The sequence below is a fragment of the Rhipicephalus sanguineus genome, chromosome 5, assembly GCF_013339695.2.
Source record: "Rhipicephalus sanguineus isolate Rsan-2018 chromosome 5, BIME_Rsan_1.4, whole genome shotgun sequence".
Classification (NCBI taxonomy): domain Eukaryota; kingdom Metazoa; phylum Arthropoda; class Arachnida; order Ixodida; family Ixodidae; genus Rhipicephalus; species Rhipicephalus sanguineus.
Window position 1 is genome coordinate 71,335,544 of NC_051180.1, and position 20,107 is coordinate 71,355,650.

The 20,107-nt window shown below is 46.7% G+C and overlaps 1 protein-coding gene across 1 annotated transcript in view; it reads left to right on the plus strand.

The window, feature by feature from the left end:
- The first annotated feature begins 287 nt into the window (after nt 1-287).
- Nucleotides 288-20,107, plus strand: part of LOC119394711 (homeobox protein CDX-1) — a 41,248-nt gene continuing 21,428 nt past the window's right edge. Inside the window, exon 1 of the mRNA XM_049415965.1 lies at nt 288-558. Within this exon, the coding sequence (XP_049271922.1) occupies nt 288-558 (271 nt within the window). The remainder of the gene's footprint in view (nt 559-20,107) is intronic.

Sequence of the window (20,107 nt, forward strand, 5' to 3'; positions counted from 1 at the left end):
CCAATGGGAGGCGCCGTCCGCTACTCACAGCCGCCTCCCCGGTTCAGCGTTTTCGCTCTGTTTGCTCTTCTTCGTATGATTTTTCTTTTTATTGCGTGTTCTACCGGCCCCGCCGCTCCCGCGCTGCCGTCGCCGGTCCGCTCGCGGCAACGTCGATCTAATTTGAACGGGCGTTCGTAATAAGCGACGAAAGGAAGCGTATTAAGCGGCGGGAATCTTTGAGCGAGTTGAAAAAGGTGGGCACGGCCGTTCGTACGGATGAGTCGCGTTTTCGGAACGGGGGCGGTATGAAGCAGGGCGACTCGGAGGCTACTGAGGAGTCCGGGGCTCTTGAGGCCAAGACATCGTCGGGTAGTCGACCGTCGGCATTCACGCCAGTTCCTGGTGCTTCGGAGAAGCCCTGTTCACCGGTCGAGTCCTCACCTGCTCAGGCACCCGTCATGGGACCCCAGCTGTTCCGGCCGTTCCTGCCAGCCATGTTTCCAGCTCTGGAGCCAGCGCTGTTCTGCCGAAGTCTGACGGATTTCGCCTTGAATCCAGCCGCCTTGCCCATGTTCTGTGAGTATAACAAGCAGTTTGGAGTCATTTTTTATCTGCCGCTGCGTTTGTAACTTTCAAAACTTTCAGCGCACAAACGCTGCGGGCTGTAACCATCGAAAAAGGCAACTAAATAAGCAGGTAAAACTGAGCGTGAAGTCGTTCACGTGGTTAATGCGTCATTACCACAACTCACTGATATCTAAACCGTGTGTCTAAGCAAAACTGAACATCGCATCAACTATCGCTAGTTATTTTACTTCTTAAGAGGTATGTTCAATAGTTGTATATGTAACTGTTCTGAAAAAGTTCGTAACGGCGGTCGTTGGCATTAAGGCAAAAGTAATACTTACGTTGCAGTGACAACACCATAATAGCAGCAACGAACGTGTCATCAATTTGAACGTTATGTAACACACTTTAAGAAATCGTGCAAGCGAACTGTGTGAACCTGGCGGCAAAGTACACGTGGTATTCATTATCGACGAACTCCACGCAGCACAGCGACGCCCTGCTACTCTAGCTTCACTGCACATTGCGTGCTTTTGCGGCGAAGCCTTCTTTAAACGTGCGATGCAGAGAAGCAACAGGTAGCGAGGTACACAATTGAGGCAAAAGCATAAGAACTAAAATGTAAAAGAAAAATCTAGAATAAGTAAATATAGAAAGCATAACCAAATAAATACAGTGATTGACAGTTAACTGCTGCAGACAAGTGGGCTATTCAGGTCGGCTTACTAATATGCTGACTTGTGTAGTGCATAATAGTGGAATGGAGGCTTTTTTTTTTTTTTTGTAGTAGTGGGTAGTTCTTAACAGGGAATTAATGCAGATTCGCGATGGATTAAATAAGCTTTCTATACTTCTTACTGTATGTCACGTTATGTAAAGAGATGTATTCCGCTGGGGTCCGTCCGACCTTCTTTGGGCACGCTTAATGCATTAGGCCTTAAATGGTTTTGCAGAAAAAGAAGCTAACATGGAAGCAATTAAAATACAAAAGCACCTTTTGAACTAATAAAATAACATGAAACAGTTTCTAGAACTGACTATTGGCACTTACGCTTGAACAAAGTGCTCTTGACAACAGATGTGTGAAAATAATGCAAGCATAAAAAAAATAATACAGCTGGACGAGCCCCAGATATGATACCTGAAGGTAACATACTTTACAACGTCTTCAAGCAACCATTAAAATCTCATATTTAGCAAAAATTTGCAAGTCATGCGGTTCATTCAAGTAATCTTCATTATAAATATGACTTGCGTGACGCTTCGACTTCTTACAGTTTAGTTGTTTTTGGACGTCTATTCTACAAACTCTGGCTTTAAGTTACTGCTTTCGCAGTACCCACTGAAAGCTAATGCGTGCATTGTTGTTTTGTTTTTGTTTTCGAGCTATCATTTCTCACTATTACGCTTTGCCTAGAAAAGTAGCTTCGGTACGCTCAGACTTCCCACTAATAAGCACTCCGCGGAGTTTTCAGATGCAGCAGCAAATGTTTGCGCGTATGTTGATTATTCTTATAATAAATGGGGGACAAGATAAGGCGCTGAACTTATCAAATATTTCTTGGTGTTTTACCAGGGCAATCTTACTGGTTATTTACATCACTAAATAACAGGGGCATAGCCAGAAATTTATTTCGGGGGTGGTTCACACCATACTTTGTGTATGTTCGTGCGTGCGTTTGTATGTGTGCGCAAGCAAATGCGAAAATTCTCGGGGGGGGGGGGGGGGGGGGTGATTTAACCCCTACCCCACCCTTGGCTATGCCCCTGCTAAATAAGGTAATCAAAATAATCAGTAAGGCTACAACAAGACAAAGTTGTTAGTCACGACTTTTCAGTCATCTTAACAACAGCGCTGTAGCATTCAAATTACCAACACTTGCTGTAACGCTGGTATTCACAAGATTAAAAAGACGTGCACATTAACTTCAGAAAACTGTTCTACTTAAGCGCTGGACCAGAGGCGTACACCATATAATGCAAGACAGTTAAACAATAAAATGTCATTCAGAAGACACACATAATCGCGGTGACATATCTCACCATCAAAGAAATATCCCTTGACGAGGAAGTCGTTATCAACCTGCCTTATTGCAACAACCTAGACAACCGCGGCTATATTTATAAAGCGCCCCTAGGCAATCCCTGAAAATACAACGAACGAGCACGTCATTCTCGCCTGGCGTTTCCGTCTTTTCGGCAAAATTCGTGACGCCAGCAGGCTGTTCACATGACGTCATGAGGAAACAAGCTCTGGATTGGTCCATATACGAGGTACATCAGTTGTAAGTTGCCTCCTATACCCTGCTTTGCCTTTCAGTCGCATTCCCCGTTCTGCCGTGTCTCACATGACTATCTCGCACGACCAACTACTTTCACATTGTATTTTTTTTTTGCGTTTTCGACTGCGTGAGCGAAGGCAGTAGCGTGTAGCCGAAAAGTGCGAAATCCTGGTAGGCTCAAAGCTCAGTGCTGACATTGTGCACTTGTTTTGTAAAGAAATAAGTAACGAGGATGAGAAAGCACTTGTAGGAAGGGTAGTGGAGGCTAGAAAGAAACCATTATCTAATCTTTGAACTTGGAGTAGTTTAGAGGTCCTTTAAAGCTGACGCTTTAATTGTCAATGTTTGAACAGAGCAGAGTACATAATTACATAACTGTAGTTGTTTGGGCTTGTCAGCTCGACGTAGTGACAAACAGCAGCGCAAAAAAAATAATAAACACGGGCGTAAAGAAACTGCAGATGAGCGCTAACTACAAAAGAAGGTTCATTATTAAGAATATTGGCATCTACTGAAAAGCCATCTCCAGTACACCAGAGCATTTCGCCTCTTCAAGAAGGTTTACAACTTATCTGAAAATTGCACAGACCGGTTACTCATAACCCCAGAAGAAAGCTACAAATTATCGAAAAGTACTTCATGAACTCTACTTGACGGTAGCGCAGACTAAAGACAGGGACAACAGAAAAAAAGGCACACTGGACACACTTTCTTTCTGTCGTCCATGTATTTAGCCTGCGCTACCACCAACAAGCCCACATCGCCACCCTCGTATTCTTCATGAACAGCAAGAAAGTGAACACGAACAACAACAACAACAAAGACGACGAGTACAACTGTTGCCCCTGTTCTCTTTCCCTCTGTTCTTTTCCTTGAATTATGTTTAACCGAATGGCCTAAGGTGGCATCGCACAAAGTTTATGGTTGTCATTTCTTGGGTGCCAGCTAAACTAGCGCTCGATAGGTTCTCGCTAAATAGAATTGGTAATGTGCAGGACAGGAGAACGTATCCCTTTCCCCTGCTTTCACGTTCACGTCCCTCTCATTTTTAAACATTTCTATGCCGACTCGACAAAACTGTGAGTCCGTCTTTCTGACACGCAAAGCGAATCGCTGTAAGCAAATTAATGCAAAAAAACAAAATTTTTCTGGGCGTTCCATAGTTTGTTGATCGTAAGGTATATTGTAGGGAAGAAGAAGATCATATGCTGCAGTGGGCCACGACCTTAGCTGAAAGAGCCGAGCGCGAGCTGTTGGCGTTTGGACTGCGATTCTTGTGTTGGTTTTCGCCGCCCGCCTTCAGTGTCCGTGAGCCTGCTTCTCAAGTCCTACTTGTCGCCAATAAACCCCGTTTCAATATGAGTAATTAGTTCAATTTCTACATTTCGTGCACCCATGTCACTTCACCAACTCAATTTTCATTATCTCGGATTTCTACGAGCCAAGACCACGATATAACTATGACGCACACTGTATTGGAGGGCTCCAGAAATCTCGATCATCTGGTGTTCTTTAACGTGCGCTGACATCGCACAGTACACGCGCCTCTAGCATTTTGGCTCCATTGAAATTTGACCGCCGCAGCCGGAGTCGAACCCACGACCTTCGGGTCAACGGCCCAGCACGACAATCACTCTACCACCACGGTGATTACCAACGCAATTTGTCATCTCTCTTGGTTGCGTGTCAATATGAATTGAAAATGTCAAATGGGGTAATCTTCGAAGAATCACGTTCTATCTTTTTATGTCTTTGTTCCCATTATTTCTCTAAATTTCTCTTTCTCTCTTAGTGGACCAGTAGTAAGCAGTGGGATTTGCCCAATTTCTGTGGCACATACCCGTTCTTGACGATGACAGTTTTCTGATAGGCCGTACAAATTACGGCTAGCTTAAACACCTTCGCGGTTAAAAATATTCGGTTCGAGTGGGAATTGAACCAAGGCCTTCTTCGTGTCAAGCAGGTGTTCTACCACAGAGCCACGCCATTGCTCGGAACTGCTCCCGAAAAAAACTCTATACGAATGTAACACAATGCGAGAAGTCTCTTTAACGCATCTAATGTTGCGTGGCAGAAGCGTAGAACCGCAAACCCCCGAAAATTTTCAGTTCAGCATCCATATGACATACGCCCACGAACATGCATAAAGGTTGTCTGAATACACCCCCCCCCCCCCGAAAAAAATTTTATGCCACTGCTCTACACGATATGTGGTACAGTTCGCCTATACCGTGCAAGATGGGCGAGCACCTCCACGCACGCGCCCTCTGGCCAAAGTTCGAGCCATACCGATATCACTGATCGCGAGCCACGTTCCTACAAGCGCACGCTATATACTTCATCGGCGACGCAGCTCGCGGCCTTTAATTGCTCCCATTTGTCGGGTGATGCGGGAGAAACGAGGGGAATAGATGAGCGATCGCGAGCGGTCGCGCGTGTAATGGTCGGCGACCAATTGATTGGAGGACAGCTGTTCCCCTTCGCGCGAGTATCGGCCAGGTGTTTAATTGGTCGCAAAAAACCACCGCCACCACCCTCTTTTCCGCGGCCCGAAACCTAAGCGCCCTATACGGCCGATGTTGATGACGCATGGCCCGAGGCGGGAGGCACGCGCGCACTTCCATGGCACACCTGCGCGGCCGACGCCGTTCGCATGCAAGCGTTTTCAGACCTCGCGCCCGGACAGCCGACACGAAAGTGGCCTTCACGTGCTTGGCCAGTTACAATTTTAAATAAGTTATCCGGTTTTTAAGGGGAAAGCCCTAGGGTGACTCATCAAACGTGAAAAGTGACCGTCGGCGTCAACACGAACGATGCAAAAATCACGTGATCAGGATTACGCTTGATGACGTCACCATGTCGTCACAGTTCGCAATATTTTGTGACGTCACATAACCCGACGTCGCATGGTGACGTCATCACACAAAAGCATCGCATGGTGAAAGGTGGCCTTATCCCGGAGGCAGTACAAAACAAGGTGAGGTGCACAGAGCTTGTAATGCCTCCGATCCCGGAGGCAGTGCAAAACCACGTTAGGTGTCGAAAGCTTCCGGAGGAGGGGGCGGGGAAGAGAGGGGGAGGGGAATAAGTGCATTGACTGTGATGAAAAAGAATATGCTTGTCGTCATCGAGTCGTCTTGGGCGAATGCATATGGCACCCAGTGAATTTTTAACTTAAAACTACGTGTTAATTAACAGTAGGTTACTTGCTGACGCCGTGGTAGAGTATCCTGGATTAATCATTTAAAGCTACCTTAATTTGTAGCGCCAAAGGACGGAGACATGCAATGAAGGGGGACGACAGTTATTACTTGTTCTTCTGCACCGTAAATCATCAGTCAATTACGACTCGAGCAGTCTTCCGTTCTTTACCATACACTTGACATACGGTACATGAGTATAGCTCTTCTATTGAAGCGCGCGGGAATCGCACCGGCGACTTCCACCACAATGTCAACTGACCTACCCTGGCGGATAGAAGACGTTCTACGGCGATAGCCAATGATGTTTCAGATATATTCGCGGCGCCGCTGTATACGGTCATTGTCATATAGCTGCCTAGTTAGAACCCTCACCGCGTAGTTCGCACTGAAAGGGCCCCTAAATAACCTCTGAAAGTACGAATAACGAACGCGTTATTTCTCTTGGTGTTTCCCGTCTTTCCGGTACTATTCGTGATCCCAGCACTCTGTTCACGTGAAGTCATCAGGAAATAAGCTCTCGATTGATCCATATACTGGGGATATCAGTTGCGAATTGTCTCCTACCATGATGTGCCTACAGTCGCACGCCCATTTTGTCTTGTCTCGCATGACTATCGTGCGCGATCGACTGATTACACTTCGTTTTGATCGTTTTCGACTGCGCAAGCGGAGATAACAGCGTGTAGCGGAAAATCGCGAAATCCTAATACGCTCAACGCTTAGTGCTGCCATTGTCCACGCGTTTTATTAAGGAATAACTGTCGAGGAGCACATAGCGCCTTTATGTGGGGTAGTGAACGCAAGAAAGGAACTGATCTCTCCTCCTTGAACTCGTTGAAAATAAAATAAGGATAGTGAAATCTGAAGAATTCGAATTTTTCGAGGCAATGAAAAATACTCTTATCGTTGGAGAATACGCAAAAAATGAGCATTTTCGCCCGACGGCAAAGTATTAGGGGTGACGTCATGGTTCTGCATTACTCTCGAGCTCCTCGGACACTTTTCGTACGTGGAGGCGACGCGACTCGACCCATCAGGTGATAAAAGTGCTGCCGCTGCTGCAGCAACAAATCCCTGACAAGATAAATAGGCTTATCACAACGAGGGCGCGATGAAGAACCCCTGCCAGCGTCGAGGCAGGAGTGGGGCCTCCTGCCGCGACGCTGACAAAAAACTGTCAGCATTCGCCTGCGCATAATGTAAGGTTTAGGCAGTTCATCTTGACGGTTTGTTGACGCTCCGGTCGCACGACTAAGTTGGCCGCGCAGCGACCAGTCGCAAATATGGTCGCAAGTGGTCGTTTTTTTTTCTCGAAAAGCATCTGTTTTTCGGTCAGTGGCTCAATGCCAGATTTTCCACTAGTTAGGCTGCGGTCGCAAAGCTTGTGAACTAACCAGATGCGCAGAAACGGGTCGAACGCTTGATTGATGAGGGGGAGGGTGGGCTACAATAGACAGTGCAATCGACTGACAACGTAAAAGTAATTTCATGAGTATCTCGTGAGAGCACACGCTTTCGTCTGTGCGCTCCTTAAGGGACTGCCAATTTTCCTGGCGTATCTTCGCACGACTCTTTAGCAGAACCACTAAGATTGCGTATCTGTTCCGTTTAACTACGCTCATAGGATTATATCTCGACATTCCTGGTTACCCTATCCTTTTTTATACTTGTCCGTCACAGTTATGGTAGAAGGTGGGGGAAGATGGTATTCACACGCGTTATTATGTCACGCACGTTATGTCACGCGCACATTGCTTTCCTTTATTTCTTCTTCGATGGCGACAGTATTTTATTACATTATTGCTGTTATATCCATCTATTGTGCGGCGAAAGACAAGCCTACTTGATCAAAAAAAATAATAATATAAATTTGGTAAAGTGTCATAGTGAACAAACGCAGTCGCTACCACGTCACGTCAACGTTGTGTTCACGAATTCTTCTTGTTCGTCGGTGGTTTACCTTACTCTTGGTAGTCTACTTTCGCTAATGATGTGGTAGGCATCAGGAATGGCTAGAATTTTTACTTACAAGCAATTCTTGGCGTAAGAGGCATTTGTATATAAGGGTCGAGATGTTGTGTCGGACATCCCCAGCAAGCTCTCTGCTAAGCCAAAGCCTTGAAGAGTAGATCCACGTCGCCGCCCACGTGTAAGCAAGCTTAGGGCAGAGAGGGCGGTCCCCAGAGTGCGTACCCCCATTCCGAAGACGACCAGAAAAGCCACGTCAAAGTCATCTCTCAAGAGGAAAACTTTCGCAACTGTCAAAGCGACAGCCCCGGTGTCGCCTGCAGCGATCGCTCTGCTACGACGTCTTCGCTTTAATCGCTTTAACCGCAATTCAATTAAGGCTTCGCAGAGAAATAGGACAAAGGGATAAGACATCCTCCATTAGCCGGTCTGCCCGCACTTGGCTCAAAAACAGCCACTTCTTCGAAGCTTGCTAGTCTATTTAGTACAACGTACATCGCGAAGGCCTTTTTTGGGGGGGAGTCGAGCGGTAAGCCTTACCAGGTGTCCCTAGATGATTTCAGGCTCTCATTCACGCGAGATCGTGTCCAAGCAAGTATAAAGAAAGAAAAAAAGACAGAGAGAGAGAGTAGTTTGGCAGTGTGTACGGTTCATAAGAAAACAGTACAAAATAAAGAGTATATATATACGGAGTCTATAGAGTCCCTTCACCTACTCCCTCGCTACCCTCTCTGCAGTAAAAAGAGGGAAAGAAATGAGGCGAGCGCGTGGAGTAGGTGAGCGGGCACCGAGGAGAGAGTAAACGCAGTGGGAAGCCGCGAGGTTCCCGCCCTTCTTTCCCCGTGCTCCTTGGCGACTGTAATTAGGCTCCCCAAATCCACCCCAGGTACAGAGAAGGGGAGCCAGGCCCGCTGCTGCCGCGTCAGGCACGGGACGCAGAGAGGGAAGCGCAGGTATGGAGAAGAAGAGACACAGGTTGGGGCACAGCGAGAAGGAAAAGAAGGACAGCGTAATGGCGCCATTGATTGCCCGCCGGGTGTAAAATGGGCGGCTGGGACATCCGTCATGCACACCCTTTGCCTCATCTCGAGCATATTTTTTTTTTTTTTGCGTTCCTTGCTTCGTTTCTTTGTTCTTTCTGACTTTTTTTCTCATTTACTTTGCTGCCTTGCTTTAAGGCGCCCCGGCCCTTTGAACGTTTTAAGGGCGAGAAAGAGAAAACGTGGAGAGAGAGAGAGCGTTGATTCTCAGTTTGCTTAGAGAATATAGATATAGTGGCCTCTTCGTGTGTCCTGTATATAAGGGAGTAAAGACTGAGTACAGACGTAGAAATGATGAAGTGGCCCTGCTGTAGGCTTACGAAGATCACATTTCGCTATTCAGTTTTCTGTCACTCAATAAAAATTAACTTGTACGCGTTATCGCGCGCGGGGCGCTAGTCGACAGTAATTAACAACCTCCAACGCTTCAGGATAGCATATACAGTCGTGCGCCAACATTTTAGACCTAACTTGCGCAGTCCCATCTAGAGATAGATGCTCGTGTTAAAGCAAACATCTTTATATCATTTACCTAGTTTCAACTCAAAGCGATCGGCCACTCTCCTGCTGTAGCACCGTCCCCATCACTCGTCGGCCCTCAAGGCAGTGAAGGCTCCTTGAGGATGACGGGCATGTGCGAGCGCCTCTGTCTAGTGGTGCAATCCCACACGCTTGAGCGCCTTCAATGCTCATTTGGTTTTTTTTTTCCTCTCTCTCTTTCTCTATCTATCTATCTATCTATCTATCTATCTATCTATCTATCTATCTATCTATCTATCTATCTATCTATCTATCTATCTATCTATCTATCTATCTATCTATCTATCTATCTATCTATCTATCTGTCTGTCTGTCTGTCTGTCTGTCTGTCTGTCTGTCTGTCTGTCTGTCTGTCTATCTATCTATCTATCTATCTATCTATCTATCTATCTATCTATCTATCTATCTATCTATCTATCTATCTATCTATCTATCTATCTATCCCCCCTTCCCAATCTCCCATGTAGGGTAGCCAACCGCACACATTTCTGGTTAACTTCCCTGCCTTCTGCCTTTCTGTTCCTTTCTTCCTCCTTCTTCTGAAGTAATGAATAAGGATGGCTGTCTCTGAGCAGCTGATATACATCAGCAAAATCAACTGGTATCGAAATAGCTGTCTGTGCCAAAAACGAGAATTCGTACCACAGCTACCAAAGTAAACCGGAAGAGGTACATTCGCTGCTCGCATAGATGAAACGGCGTAATCTCTGCCTCCGTGCCCGTTTTCGTGCGCGCGCTGTGCTTTCGCTCGTCAGTTAGTCTGATATCAGCATGTTTTAACACCCTAATCCTCAGTACTCGTTCATAACCCTGTCTATCGCTGCCGCTCCGCACCTGCATTTCGGCTTCGTCATCTTGTTCGGAATATTACAGATCTTCAAAAAGAGCGCTAGTACCAGCCCTACAAAAAAGAACAAAAAGAATAGAAACCAAGTCTACAACGTGTGGTCACGCGGTCTTCTTCTCCGCAGTGTAAACCAGCCGCACGCCCTCTCCGTACAACCTTGCTCACCTCTACGCATCGCTGGCGTGCAAGCATCGCGGTGGGGCGCTCGTTTAGCCAGAGTCGCCTCTTTTTTAATGACCTCCCTGCGGCTTGACTACCTCTGTCCGTGCAATGCGAACACCCATTTAGGGGAGAAAAGAATGAGGACTGTGGGTTGGTGTTAGGTATTATAGGGGAAAGGGAAAGCTTTAATGACACGCGCGTGCAGCAGCTCGCGAACCGTCTTTTTTTTTTTCTTGTTGGCGCTTTTCTGCGTAATCGGGCCTGTCGGTGCTTCTCCGAGACCAGCTGGTGTACGTGCGGCAGTTAGCGAGAATCGGTGACGCTGTCGTACCGCGGAAATCTCGCTTTTTACAAGCCGCGGGTTGAGGAGGAGTCGATGCGATTAGCCTTGCGCACACTATAGACGCGCAGAGTTCGAGCCTTGTTAACAGGAGGGCCTAAATTATGATCGCGTTTAATGATCAGCTCCTAGTGGGAGAGGGTAAGGTCTTAAACTCATTTCGCACAGATATTGACGCATGTCACGCGAATGTGCGACGGTCTCACGAGGTATATCCAGAGGCCGAGAGCGGCAGGGCCAACCAGCTGCGTGGTTTTGACGGTTGCCGTCTTAACTTACCGGCATTGCTTACATGACCATGACCCTGAATTCATTGGTCGTTTTTTTGTGCTCCCAAGCTGACGTGCTGCGTGAAAAGTGCGGTTGAAAGGATTCTCGCTATTTGCCGCTATCGGATGCATTAGTGGCACTGGCTTACACAACCGTCGCTAGATAAAGCACATATGCACAAATATCAAGGAAGGCACATCGATGCAATGTGAACATGGCGCGACGTGGGTCCTCACCCGATGCCGTAAAATGCGCATAAACTGTATCATCTCGAATTGGAACCGGCAATGGTCAGAGAGCCGACAAACGTATCCTTTTAAACAACGGTCAAAATTTGCGAGACAGCGGCTGAAGATTACTGGGAAACAATCCGAGCGATCGCTTCCACTTACACATGGTGTACCGATTAAAGAGAAACAAGCTTAAGAAAATAAAGAAAAGAAATTAGATCATTACGGTTATCAGGCCTCCACTGTTCTCGGTTACCTGTCTTATTGCACCAATACAGTTTTGTGTACCAGTTACTTGACACTATATACTAATTTTGTGTACTAAACACAATTTTGTGTACTAATGAAATGTTAAACAATAGATTGGCTAACAGCTATAGGACTTCCTACGTATCCAAATACCTGTACTAAAGGGTCACCTATACCTGCCTGCGTTTCCATCACGCGTTTAGCTTTACCTGCATATATATGTCAGTGCAGTGTAACAGCAGCAAGCCACTATCAACATTGGTATGCCACCATTAATTTCCAAATCGAACCGTTATTCTCGGGCTCTAAGGCAGAATGCAACATTGGAGACGCACGTTGCATAACGAAGAATGAGGAATCGGCTGCATATATTTCGTGCGTTTCATGTTGTTCACACGCGAAATCTAAAGTAGCTTAAAAAGGTATAACCTACATGAATATTAACAGGGAGGGACAAACAGAGAAGGTGAGAGCAAAAGGAAAGGCATCGCGGTTAATTAAGTAGCAGCTGGTTTTCTACCCTACGAACTGACGTAATGACGATTAAAATAGCGATGACGTTTATTGACGTAAAAGGGAGAGGCTTGCATTGCGTGGGACTCCTTTGACGTCTTCAGCGATGGTCAGTGCCCGCAAATGATTGGCCGGGCGGATCTCGGAGGCACCGTCGCGAAGGCCACCTTCCCAATACTCTGACGTAAATATGGTGGCAGAATAAATTGTTTCTAAACTCGTACGGGAGGCATACTTGCTTCCTCCCTTGCGAATTGAAAGGCAATCTATTCTGCTATCATGTACCACGACCTTCGACGCCTATCGAGCATATGAAATCAGGCTTTTTTTTTTTTCAGGCCCCATACGAAATGAAATTGCGATTATAACGGAATGACTGCGGAATAGAAGAATGGAGGGCGGGTCATATGCTCTAAGCCGGCGCCGCCGTTGGATATATGCAAAAATCCCGCGATTTTGTTCTTTTTTTTTACACTCACAAGACGTAAACGCTCACACCAAGCTCCCCCTCACTGATCCCCTAAAGACCATCTTGGAGCAACGCCTCGGGCAAAGGGTTGCGGAGGAGGCGGGGGTGTGCGAATCCTTAATCGACGATTTGCGATCCACAATCTCGGAGCAGTTTAATCTCGTTCGCCGCGCTTCGATGACGACGCGTACGCACACGCGCGCGCTCGGAGACTGCTTGCTGTACAGCTCAACGGCTCACGAGGGTCGCTGCCAGCGCCGCCGAGCATATACTTCGGGAAACATTTCGGCGCGCATTCACTTAAGCGATTTTTAATAGCGTTTTTCCCGCCGAGATACTTGATTCTGTTTTCGCCCTGCTAATCTTCCCTCCAAGACGGCTCCTTTTTGAAGGCTCCATCCTCTTCATAATGCATGTGCGCGAAAGGGTTCGGATAGGCTATTACGATCACGATCTCGTCGGGTCCCGGTGCGCGTTTTCTACTTTTTTTTTTTTGACGAACGCCACGAAAGCGCTCGTGTGATGTGGTAAAGACCTACACGAACATAATTCGTCTTTCGTTGCTGAGAAACACCCTATCCCATTTTCCCCACAGGTGCGTGTATGCCTTAAGTGGGCAAAGTGCATATAGATTTGTGACTGTCCTCCCCCCTTTGGCAGGACACAAACACATATCTATCACCCAAATGACGCTCGGGTTGATTGTCATCTATAGAGTGCCCCTATATTTAGATACGTTACACGATCTTCATTCGCAACCCGTACGCTCACTCCCCGGGCATATTATGGCGCCTGTCCTTGTCTACATTTAGGGAAGCCAAAAATGTGGCAGCTGTCAGTGCTTCAAGCAGTCACACCTCTTGGTTCGTGAAAAAGTATTGTATTTAATAATTAAAATAACCATATAAGAAGAAAAAAGAGCAACTGCAAAATTGTGAACGTTAAAGAAATCTCAGACGCTATCGGTGAGCGCCGAACCTCCTGCAGTTTGGCGTACCGTGTCAATCGCACTTGCCCACAGTGGACAAGCGGCCAGTTTGGTCAAGATCTCTCGAAGGAAACAAAGCGTTGTGGCCGTCCGTTGCCTTCTTGATAGCCTGCCCGCGCTTCGCTTTTGTTTTTGTCTTTTTAATGGACATATGTTTTCAGCATGAACCTGAAAGGAGGAAACCGGGCGCAGCAATTGCCTGCACATCTCGCATCCGCTCGCAACCCATAACATCATCCGCCTCCTTCGTTGCCGGCCCCTTCATTGAACACTCTGTGTATAGCAAAAACAAAAACGTTATTCATGTATTGCGTACGTTTTCCTCTAATCAGTGTCAAGCAGGCAGCCGGAATATCACAAAACGTTTGAAGGAGAGTGTTTCGTTGATGAGCCGCGCCCCAATTTGTCTCAGAATGTGTGCATTTTGCGAAGTGCTGAATCTTTCTCGACGTTCTAAAATATGGACTCTTCCGCTAAGACAGATATAGAACTTTGTAATTTCAGTGCACGTTAAGTACCTGTTGAAAACTCGGGGTCACTCCCATGCTTTCTCATCCGGTTCATCATCATCAGCCTGTCTACGCCCACTGCAGGGCAAAGGCCTCTCCCATGTTCCGCCATTCAACCCGGTCCTGTGCTTTCTGCTGCCACGTTATACCTGCAAACTTCTTCATCTCATCTACCCACCTAATTTTCTGTCTCCCCCTCACGCGTTTGCCATCTCTCGGAATCCAGTCAGTTACCCTTAATGACCACCGGTTATCCTGCCGACGTGCTACGTGCCCGGCCCATATCCATTTCTTCTTCTTGATTTCAACTATGATGTCCTCAACCCCCGTTTGTTCCCTGACCCACTCTGCTCTCTTCCTGTCTCTTAAGGTTACACCTATCATTTTCCTTTCCATCGCTCGCTGCGTCGTCCTCAATTTAAGTTGAACCCTCGTTGTAAGTTTACAGGTTTCTGCTCTGTAGGTAAGTACCGGTAAGATAGATGCAGCTGTTATATACCTTCCTCTTGAGGGATAGTGGTAGACTACCATTCATGATTTGATATGCTTGCCGAATGAGCCCCATCCCATCCTTATTCTTCTAGTTATTTCACTCCCATGGTTCGGCTCCGCAGTTACTACCTGTCCTAAGTAGACGTACTCCTTTACGACTTCCAGTGTCTCGCCACCTATCGCAAAGCGCTGCTCTCTGCCAAGATTGTTCCACATTACTTTAGTTTTATGCATATTAATTTTCAGAGCTGCTCTTCTACTTTCCGTATCCAGTTCAGTAATCATGAGCTGTAATTCGTCTCCCGCGTTACTCATCAATGCAATGTCATCAGCGAATCGCAGGTTACTGAGATACTCTCCATTAACTCTTATCCCTAATTCTTCCCAATCTAGGGCCATGAAAACATCCTGTAAACACGCGGTGAATAGCATTGGAGAGATCGTGTCTCCCTGCCGTACGCCCTTCTTTATTGGGATTCTGTCGCTTTCTTTATGGAGGACTATAGTGGCTGTGGATCCGCTGTAGATTTCTTCCATTATGTTTATATAGGCTTCGTCGATGCCTTGATTCCGCAGTGCCTGCATGACTGCTGATGTCTCCACCGAATCAAATGCCTTCTCGTAATCTCTGAATGAAGGCTATGTATAGGGGTTGGTTGTATTCCGCGCATTTCTCTATCACCTGATTGATAGTATGAATATGGTCTATTGTTGAGAATCCTGTACGAAATCCTGCCTGGTCCCTTGGTTGATTGAACTCTAATGTCGTATTTATTCTGTTAGCAGCTATTCGAACTTGTTCTGGCTTTTTTTTTTTTTTTGCGATGCCTTTAGCGTGCAACCATGAGCGGCTGCTACAAATAGGGGCGTGTGAATAGTGAATTTTAGAACCGAATCGAATACAAATCGAATAACTATGACACCGAATGGGATACTGTTCGAATAGTTTTCAAATAGTAAGGCAAAAATTTTCAAAGCATCCCTGCAATGGTAATGTAACCATTTTCGAAACAGTTCAAGAATTCCACGACATATTATTTGAAACAAATATTCACAGGCTTTATCAAAGGAACATTACGATTACTTTTAACCAACAAAAAATAACACAATTATGTAAACTAATGTAAGCTCGTATACAGCAGCAACTAGAACCTTAGAAATATTTTGTAACTTCAGGTTGAAATTTAGAAATGACTGCAGTATTCAATGTGGCACTTTGTCAACAGATTTTAAATAAAACTCATGTATAAAAGTCATGTATAAAACTCATGTTTAGTATTCTCACTCCCGTGAGAATACTAAACAATGTTCATGAGTGAACATGATCATGAATGTCATGATGAAGATGGTGGGTTAATTACTAGGTCGCTTCGGCGACACTGGAGTTTTAAGCAAAAACATCGTCATCCTGTTATCAGTCTAGCGTCGATAGTCCGGTAAAACCTTCGGTTGCATGCACCTTGGTAATTCTACGATTAAAACGCGAAACGATGCGCATCTGTTCCAAGGTTTCGTTCCTCTGAGGTTACTTTTCCTCGGTGCTTACTTTTCGAGAAATATTCGAAAAGTATTCGGTTTTTCTAATATTCCCTATTCGATAATAGTACCGAATTGAATGGAATGCTATTCCATTCGTTATTCGAAAATTTCGAATATTTGTACAGCCCATGTCAGGTGAATTAATTGGTTGCCTTTAGCTCAGCCGCTCGAGGCTTTCTGCGAGTCTTGAAGCGCAAATCATGATGACGGGTTAGCCTTGGGAGGCCGTGCTCGCCCGAACAGACCGGAAGACCCAAAGGATTCTCCTGGATCAATCCGGGCGAGCAGCGGCAGCCACTGGTGTCCTGGAATGGGGAACCCACCCTTGACATTTCCCTCTCCTACTATTTATTTATTTATTTATTTATTTATTTATTTATTTATTTATTTATTTATTTATTTATTTATTGTTTTCAATAAACGTTTTATCATCCTCCTCCATGAAAAGGGACAGTTCTCTAGGCAATGCTAAAGAGAGCTCAGGCGAAAGCGTATGCTCTCGCGACGCACTCATTAAACTACATTAGTGTTTTTAGTCGAAACGTGGAACCCATTACAAAAGGCTCAGTCATAATTCTTCATCGTCATCAGCCGTCGCATCAAGAAACTGTGCATAATGCCTTACAGATGGTACCTCGCTTCTCCGCAGAATGACGAGTAATGTCGTGGTGGGTGCTTCCCAACTTCACAAAAATTATGATTTGTGGCGTAGTTGGTACGTTGCTAGTGTAGTTGTATTAGTAGCCACAAGAGAGTTTATAACGGGCTCCAAAAATGCCACTCTTCGAGCTTTCGCTGTGGCTGTGCTGCGCTTTCCGCGCAGGCATGGCGTATTTTTAGTCGATTGCACTGTCTGCTCCCCCCCCCCCCCCCCATCTTCACGGAAGCTGTGTGCACCTCACCCGGTGTTGCATTACCTTTGGTATTGGCCCTCCTTTGGCCAGGCGTAGGTGTCATGTGATGGCTTCATCAGGTGACGACACTACATAACACCCCCCCCCCCCCAAAAAAAAAAAAAAAGAAAAGGCAGCAGTCAGGGTAAGATGGAAGCTTGCGATGAAAAATTGGTAAACAGGGCCTGTGTGCTATAGCCGACGTTTCGACAAGCGGACTTGGCGGACTTCTCCAAGGCTGCAACTGTAGCAGCCTTGACGAGGACAAGTCCGCATGTCGAAACGTCGGCTATAGCACACAGGCCCTGTTTACCAATTTTTCATGACACTACATGACGTCATTCGTGGCGTCGTTGATGACGTCATGATGGAGTCACACATATTCCCGATTTATGACGTCATGAAGGCGTCACAACATGTCACATATCACGCCAGAAATGGATGTCTCGTGACATTTTGCTCTTTGTTACGTTCTTGCACCGTTCGTGTTGACGCCGACTACACCAGGTTTTCGGTGCGCGAGACAAATAACGGCTTTCGCCTCAATAAAACACTTGTACATTGGTTTTCTTAAGCGAACTGTAGCTGATAAAGAGGGTACTTCAATGTTGATCTTCCTTTGATACAGGCAAAGCTGGCCCGCGTTGTACGGCTACACAGAGAAGCTAAAAAATACATTCCCCTACCCGGGCTTCGTCTGCCTGTACACTGCCCCTAGGAGGCGTTCATATAAATGGCTGCAATAACGCAAGATGCCATAGCCCCGCGATCTTTTCATCCGGCAGCCGAACCTTCACGGATGTTGTGCGGAGGGGACCGGCTCAGCGAACGTGGCGTGTTGGGCAGTAGTATTGTAAGGCGATCAGCGTCCTTCCCGTCTTCGCCTGTAAGGCGTTGTCGATGCGCCGGTGGGTCATCTCCGTTACAACAATTGCGAGTAATCACTATGAGCGGGAATCGTTCGACCAGTATTGCGGGGCTCCTTTGTTCATCGACGTCGAACGATTCTGATTCGTCAGGAACAATACGCGGAGAAGACTCATTCGAGCCTACGCGGAAACAGGGCGCCGATATCGCACGGTTGCATGGTTCCGAGTGAAAGGGTACATCCCGGAGGCTTTTGGTTGATCGACCCGTGCGGATCAAGGGTTTGTACTACGTAGAGCTAACCCGCGTTCTTTTTTTTTTCCTCGGGATCGAGGGACAGCCATCACGAGCGAAGCAGAATGTGTGTTCGAATCCGGATGCCCGGGTGCACGAATATTTTCGTTCGTGTGATGTGTTCGCCCGGCTGATACCGTTCACAATTATTTCCCTGCTATATTATTTTGTGATTCAGTGAGTGTAGACAGGAACTATCCTGTAGGGCAGTGGCTCTCAAATGGGGTTCCGCGACGCCATCGCTCGCGAAAAAAGAATAAGTGTTTGGAAGCGACTTTTGACCTATTCCCAGTTCCAGGTCCTGCTTCAGGAACTGCAGCAACATTCTGAAAAAGATCGCCTCGGCTGCCCCGACGCCTCAATTAACAACTAAGCCTGCTCCATCCCCCCCCCCCCCCGCTTCATCACATCAAGGGGACCGCCATCACTTCGACCAGTCCACAAGGGTTCCCCGACACATCGACAGCTGAGAACCACTGCTTTAGGGGGTGGGAGGGGGGGGGACTTGTTAAGTGTAGCTACAAAAGCGGCGTAATTAAATTCTGTGGTGTTGTTGCATTTTATATGGTTAATCGGCATCGTTATGCTTGATAAACTATAGCGCTAAATCTCTTAGCCTCGCAGATATCGCTAATCTCGAACATATGCTCTGGCGGTGTCCCGCGTTACACGGCGGCGAAGTCATCACGCCGTCAAAATGGGAAGAAGCTATTACAAGCTCCGGACTCGAAGCACAACTATGGGCAGTCCAACGGGCCCGCGACGCAGCAGAGAGACTTGGTCTTTCTGTTCCGACGTGGGAGCGGCCCGCAACGTGCTAGGGCGCGTTCCGAGGGACCGAAATAAAGTTTATTCATCCATCCATCCCCCTCCTCCCGCTCCCCGCCTCCACATTATTTGCGGAGTGTGAGGAAGGGGTGCAAAAAGACCCATGCACTTAGATTTAGGTGCACCTTAAAGAAACCCAGGTGGTCAAAATTAATATGGAGTCCCCCACTGTGCATGGTGTGCCTGATAATCAGATTGTGGTTTTGGCACGTGAAATCCCTGCATGTAACTTTTCTGACTACAAAGCACATCTGACAGTATTCCGTCAGCTGAAGGCCGCTCTTCCAGGTTACATTGCCACGGTGCTACGTGTTCCGCGATGTCCCTGTCATTTTTTTTTTCTAACCTCGTCGCTTATGAAATGTTCCTTTGTAATTTTAAAGATTTTCTCTCGAGTCTCAACATCGCCCAATAAATAAACTTGCTTTTGGAAAATTTATTACGTCACAGCTTGAAATATTGTGAGGACTCAGCGACAAAGTGTTGCAATTGAATGGCACGTTGGTTCTCGCTGTCACGAGGCGAAGCGCACTTACGTGCGCGTCCACAATAGAAGAGCACGCATTCGAGTGCAGGTGTTCAACACGAATCAAAAAGCTTGCCGCTGCCCCCTCGCCCTCCCCCCGTCTTGCACATTGAGTATACAATCTAGTAATACGTGATGAGAAGGAATCAAACGTCGTTGTGGGTGCTGCACATTTTCGCTCAACCATCGTCGTCATCGACGGATGAGGTGGACCACGCTCGTTCGCGAAATCTGTTCGTCCCTCCATCGCTCGATCGCCTTGATTGCTCGACCACAACGCGGTCATTGCGATGAAGTGCGACATTTTATGGGCGAGCTTGTGCTTCGGGCACAGATGGCCTCCTCCACTGCATCGATCCTCTAAAAAACGAACCGCTCCGGTTTCTTTGCAATTTCTTTTATCCTGGTATACGCCCCTAAATGAGTCCGCCTTTGCCTTGAAAGCAATAGAATGAACTAGCGCAGGCGGGGATATTGAGCAGGTCCGAGAATACCATTTGGTGACTGTA